At 41.2% G+C, this 6,363-nt stretch overlaps 1 protein-coding gene across 1 annotated transcript; it reads left to right on the top strand.

Moving 5' to 3' along the window:
* Window positions 1–260: 260 nt before the first annotated feature.
* Window positions 261–5,663, top strand: LOC147430343 (serine/threonine-protein phosphatase PP2A-2 catalytic subunit). Its single transcript, XM_086494813.1, has 12 exons — window positions 261–515; window positions 1,837–1,893; window positions 2,274–2,357; window positions 3,296–3,367; window positions 3,503–3,574; window positions 3,667–3,707; window positions 4,147–4,213; window positions 4,304–4,495; window positions 4,575–4,664; window positions 4,742–4,793; window positions 5,072–5,127; window positions 5,204–5,663. The coding sequence occupies exons 1-12, from the start codon at window positions 423–425 to the stop codon at window positions 5,270–5,272; spliced, it is 945 nt and encodes a 314-aa protein (XP_086350939.1). The 5' UTR covers window positions 261–422; the 3' UTR covers window positions 5,273–5,663.
* The last annotated feature ends 700 nt before the right edge of the window (window positions 5,664–6,363 follow it).

The raw sequence follows: 6,363 nt of genomic DNA, 5'->3' as shown, positions 1-6,363 counted from the left end.
AACAGGCCGGAAAATGTGGCATTGATCGGGAGGTAAAAACTTGGGAAGTAATGATTGAATCCCTCCATGTGACTACGAATGTAGGTTTATGAACAAACTAGCCTACTATCTGCTAGGTTAAGGGCCTGCCAAAATTTACATTTTCTTGCTAACGAAACTAAACACGCACACACAAAAGGAAGATAACTAGCTTATTAATTTATTGTGATACAATCGTCGTACTGCTCTCTCTCTCTCTCTCTCTCTCTCTCTCTCTCTCTCTCTATTTTCCCCCTTTCTCTTCAACGAGGTACGCACACCTCTTCCCTTTCTCTCTCTATCTCTGTGTGTATCGCCTGCTCAACCCCGTGCCCTGCAGCAGAAAGGCTGCGCGCTGAAACCCTTCCGAGGAGTTCTGCTACCTTCTACCTTGAACTGGAGCCATGAGCGTTGCTCCGGGTATCGTTGAGCGCAATGGTCATCTCGACGCGCACATCGCTCAGCTCATGCAATGCAAGCCTCTGCTGGAGCCCGAGGTCAGTCTTTCTCTACGCAATTTTCTCTCTTTTTCGCACGTCTCTGATGGTCTTGGCTCTCCTGTATCGTGGGTCTGCGCCATTTTTATGCAACTTCCAAACCCTAGACAGCGACGTAAGTGGAGATCTGAGCGAATTCCTCTCAGCTGTGCCGATCATCTGAAGAAAGGAGCGTCTTTGTGCTTAAACCCACTTTTTCCACTCTGCTGCAGAAGCGTTCTGTGAGATTTTCTAATCTTATGCTGCAAGGGGATGACCAGGTTAGATCAGAGGGAAGGAAGAGGTGCTTTCTATTAGAAAATGGAATCTTGAGTATCTGAAACTTCCAGTCAGATCCACAATATCCATTTTAGTTCCTGAAGGAACTGATTTGTTTTACATGTCCCACTTGACTCAGAGGTTTTAGGCGTTTTCTAAGGGTGGTTATGCTCTTTCAGATTCATAGCAGCTGATAGATCTGAACTATTGGTTTGATTTTCAATTTCTGTTGTGCTATGAATGGATTGGAGTAAATGTGTCTCAGGTGCTGCACGATAACATGCATTGTAGCTATTTTGATAGGCCTAATTGTTTAGGCAGTAAATTTTTACTGCGTTGATACCTCACCGAGCATTCGTTATGGGATGATCATGGTGCCGGTTTACTACATCTTTAGAGCTACATGATCACCGATGGCGAAGTAGGGGCTACAGTTGAGCTGTACGATAGAGAGGCATTTTAAGAAGCTAGATGTCCCCTTTAGTCACTTGTACCATAGCTTGATGTCCAGATATTCAGCTAGAAAAAGTAGCCTGTCTTACAGCTGCAATTTGGGAAAAAAGAGGATAAAGAGGAAGGCAGATTGCTATGTGATGGGTCGTTTTGCCTACTTACTATCGTTGATAATGATTTGTGGTTCAGTACCTGCCTTCCAGGAACAGCCCTTGTACCTTTTGAATCCCTGTAATTTGACCTGGCATCTTTGTCTATGTGGTCCACTGTTAGGTAGACGCATTTGTAGGATTTTTCCATGTTTTGCTTCATTTTCCACGGCAGACTTCGATCTTTCATCTTGATAGATCTAGAGTTTCATGCTACTATCCTGTTGCATGCAGTACCAGTCTTGAGCTTACCTTTTCTGGGTTCTGGTATAAGGAAACAAGAATTGTTGATTGCGTTTGTAGTGGCTGCCAAGAGCCTTTACTGTCAACTTTTAACAATTCACTTTTGTGGGCTATGTACTAATTTTCTCTACACTGGTTCGAGATCCTCTAGAAAGATGTTCTTCTTACTGCTGCTGTTGTACTCGGTGGAAGTGAGTGTTGGTGGTTGACTCATGCAGGTCAGATCTTTGTGTGAGAAAGCCAAAGAAATTTTGATGGAGGAAAATAATGTTCAGGTGCTCTTCACTTTTCCTTGGGTTTTCACTTATAGCAAGATAGATGCATATAAATATTGTCAAATAGGTTTTACTAAGGGTGCTCCCATTGTATAGGATGCTCATAATTATATGATCAAGTTTGACCTTATGAGCATGGGTGATGTTGGACTCAATATATGAGGGTGGTTGTGAGCTGTGGACTTAGTCCTTTCACGTTACTTTGTACACTTCCACAATCTAGAGATGCAGACATTAGCGAGTGCACTTATCATTGTTATACTTTCCTTGGATGATATTGGAATAACTTGTTTATCAAGGAATTTGTTTGAATGTGATGCCTGTGATGCTTGTTAATTATGAAATTTCTCAATTAGTGACTTGTACTGATATGTTAACAGCCGGTCAAATGTCCAGTCACAATTTGCGGTGATATTCACGGGCAATTTCACGATCTTGCCGAGCTTTTTCGGATTGGTGGGAAGGTATGGCAACGTTGAATAGACTAAGTTGAAAGGGGTTCACAGTGTTTGAAGCTGCATGTTGTGAACTGTGTGCTTTATTAGTTTAATGTGCTCCCTTTAGACTCTTTGGCTCTCGCTTAGTTATAAGGGCTTAAATATTTGTCTCCACACTTGGGCTGTGCTGTAAAAGATACGGATAAGAGCCAGGCCAGTTCTATATTTGGTCGTGAAAATTTATATGTAGAACTCAGCCATTTTCTAGCAAACTTGCATGTTTACACAACAACTTACCTTACAGCAGCCCACAAAGCATGCCATGGACAAATGCAAAAATGGCCAAACTTTTTTGCTTAACTGCATGCCGCTTCTGGTACTGCTAGGCAAACTTTAGATGGTTTTCTGACACGGTTAGATGAAAATGTGAATGGTAAAATACCATTGTTACTGGAGATTTTAGTGGAATTCTAAAGAGTATAGCTTGCACAGTCTGCTATATTGCCAACTTGTATAGGACTGAGGGAAGCAAGGGAAAGACAAGCTATTTTTGCACAATTGGAATTGACCATCTGAATGGTGTTTTCTTTATTACTTGGAAGGGCTTTTCTGGCTGTGAAGGTCAATGAAAAACAGCTTCTGTAACTTGTATTTAATATTCACAGAATGCGAGATGACTTGTACAACTGGATAGAATTCAAGCTTTTAATACTCTTGCACATGAGCTGTGATGCAAGGGATTGGTGAACCATCTGACTTCTAGCTATGAGACTTATAGGGAGGGCTTTTTTGGACTTATAACACCTGTTATATGATCTTTGCTATTACATTGCTACAAATTGAGTTTAGGATATTGTTCATTTTGTGATTGCGGTTGCTTGATTGTTCTGTTTCCTTGTGAAAAATCATGAAGGTTTGAAAGCTTGGGGTTGTTGTTCTGAACTGTTCTCTTAATTGATGTTCAGTGTCCGGATACAAACTATCTATTCATGGGAGATTATGTGGATCGTGGATACTACTCGGTCGAAACTGCTACTGTAGGGCATCAGTTAATGTTATTTGAGTCATTGACTTGTCAATGACGCTGTCGTACCAGATTTGAAAGAATTTTTGTATCTCATGTGCTGGTAGTGAGCAATTAATAATGTTTTCTGTTTGGTGGTTTCAAGCAGCTTCTGGTGGCTTTGAAGGTTAGATATCCTGATAGAATCACAATTCTCAGAGGCAATCATGAAAGTCGTCAGGTTTGTGCTATTTTTCTTTGAGTGATTTTGCAAATTGAGGCTCATGTTCCAATTCACTGTATGGATTTACCTTGATTGATTTGTCCAAGCAGATTACACAAGTGTATGGCTTTTACGATGAATGCCTCAGGAAGTGAGTGCACTTGGTACTGATGCTATTTGTAATGGTTTTTATCAAGATTGTGACATTCCTTTGAAGCTCTGTCTGTACATGTGCTTGCCTTTTTGGGACCATTTCAGGATGTCATATTCTATCTGGTAGTGAGGAATACGCAGCTTTTATACCATCTGCTGGCTTTTTTACCCACATTCTTTCTTCTAGGAAGGATATTGGAACTTAGTGTAGGTCTTTAGGGTCTTTAGCTTTATCACGGTTTTCCTGTAGCGTATTGTGAAGCTGAAAATAAATGCAACCAAGAGCCCAAGCTCCCGTACGATAGCCAGAGACCCAAGCCGAATCTCAGAAGGGACAAGCCCAAGTACTCGCCATCGTTCTTTCAACAGCTTGCATCAGTCTAGAAGCAATTTTGTATTTCGAGTAAAAACTTTTCCTTACTAAAATGATAATGCAGGTACGGTAATGCGAATGTCTGGAAGATTTTCACGGATCTTTTTGACTATTTTCCTCTAACTGCTTTAGTAAGTCTTTTATAGCACGTGCAAAATTACTGGGATCTAGGAATATATTTGCTATTCGCTAACCTGTCTTTTTTTTTTGAAACGGTGTAGGTTGAGTCGGAGATATTTTGTCTGCATGGTGGTTTGTCACCTTCTATAGATACTCTCGATCATGTGAGGAAACTTGAGCGTGTACAAGAAGTACCCCATGAAGGGCCTATGTGTGATCTACTGTGGTCAGACCCGGATGACCGCTGTGGGTGGGGAATTTCCCCACGTGGTGCTGGCTACACATTTGGTCAAGTGAGGAGTGGAAATGTTGTTTTAGGGTGCGAATTCTCCTTTTTAATTGAGATGTTAATTGGTTTGTGGTACGCTGCAGGATATATCTGCACAGTTCAACCATACCAATAATTTGAAACTTATTGCAAGAGCCCACCAGTTGGTTATGGAAGGCTTCAATTGGGGACATGTAAGTTAGGCCACCAAATATATTGGTAGGGACTTGAGTCTTGAATGGGCTAAGTTTCTGTTTTTGGTTGCCAACAGGAACAGAAGGTAGTAACGATTTTTAGTGCACCAAACTACTGTTATAGATGTGGTGAGCCATTCTAATTTCTCTTCCAGCTAATTGGATTTGGAAGTGTACTTTGTGGGGGAACAAGGATTGAAGTTTTCCTATTCAAAATGGCAAATGTGCTATTACTATGTAGTGGTCTTGTTAAAACAATTTGTACAATCTGCATGGAGAAAATACCTTGTTTAGTATGCTGTCTGGTTATTAGAGCGACGCAGTGTCAACTGATTGTGTTGCATTATTTAGTAGACTAAAAGAATTTCTCGCGAGTGTCTTGAGAACTTATTTATGAGATCTTTCAGGGAATATGGCGTCTATATTGGAGGTGGATGATAACATGGGGCATACATTTATACAAGTAGGTTATCATTTCATGTGGAGGTCTTGTCTGGATATTGTCAGGTTTTTTGACTTTTTTCTGATGTTTGTCACAGTTTGAGCCGGCTCCAAGAAGAGGGGAGCCTGCAGATGTGACAAGGAGGACTCCTGATTATTTCTTGTAGTGAGCATTTATCGCGCATATCAATTTCACCTTCTTTCAAGAGCCTGCTGGGATCTGGAGCAGTTGTGTGTAGGAAGCGGATTGTTGTCAGTTGGTGCTGGTATAAGGCAAATTGGGATTGTGCTGAAGAGCTTCCGAGTATTGAGAGTTGACTGAGGTGGCGAGACGGGTAGGGCCTTGTAAGGTTTGGAGTCACATGTGAAATATGTGGTTATTTTTGCCATTGTGTACCATGTCTGTGAAAGGCCCTTTGTCTTGTCTCAGTTCGCAGTCAGAGGCAAGGATCTATTTTATTGTCAGACATTTTAGTTTTGCTTTGATTCCTTGTATACCTAACGGCAACTCATATGGAAGGTTGGATCTTGAGAAAAGAACAAAAGGCCCTTTCTGTGCATGCGGAAGTCAGGACCCTTTGTTTTCATCTGCTGAATGCAAGTTCTTTTATTTTTTAGTAAGGTCCAGTCAGGGTCTAGTGTAGTAGAGGGAGAGTGGTGGTGTACATGTAAGCTGAGGTTAGGCCAACCGATGTGTCACTAGTCATGGTTATAGAGAGTTGTCCTCTTTTGTTCCTTTTTGTTATGTCTCAACTACTCCAACGCTCTCACAATGTGGTCTGGTGCCATGTGAACAATCTTTCATTGAGATGCTCAGCTCTATCTCTCTTGGTAATGTGAACATGGATACCAATCTGTACTGGAACCTTGAATGCTCGAATTAACTGTTGCATGCCTCTCTGTGCAGCTTCTCATCTTCTCTATCACGTAAGACTTGTTATTGTAACACGGTGGGCTTTCCAAGAGAGCTGTTCTATTGCATCTTAAACGAGTTTTTCGGGCTCAGAAGCCTGCTATGCTTTTTTTGTTGTTGTACAGCACTACGAGTCTTGCTAGTGCGATTTTATTTTGTTTTGCGCCGTTTTTCAGTTTCTGGTGAGTTGCGACATTTTACCTGGCTTTTGAACTTCTGCTCTGTTGTGATGATGCAGTGGGCTATGCTGAAACATGAGAGAACTATTTTAAACAGATTGATCCTGTTATCAAAATTCCATAAGCATTTCAAGTTGAGACGAGTAAACTTTGGAAGAAAGCATTC

Source organism: Adiantum capillus-veneris, chromosome 22 (genome assembly GCF_014529385.1).
Source record: "Adiantum capillus-veneris isolate H3 chromosome 22, ASM1452938v2, whole genome shotgun sequence".
NCBI classification, from domain to species: domain Eukaryota; kingdom Viridiplantae; phylum Streptophyta; class Polypodiopsida; order Polypodiales; family Pteridaceae; genus Adiantum; species Adiantum capillus-veneris.
This window is presented reverse-complemented; position numbering and strand designations above follow the sequence as displayed.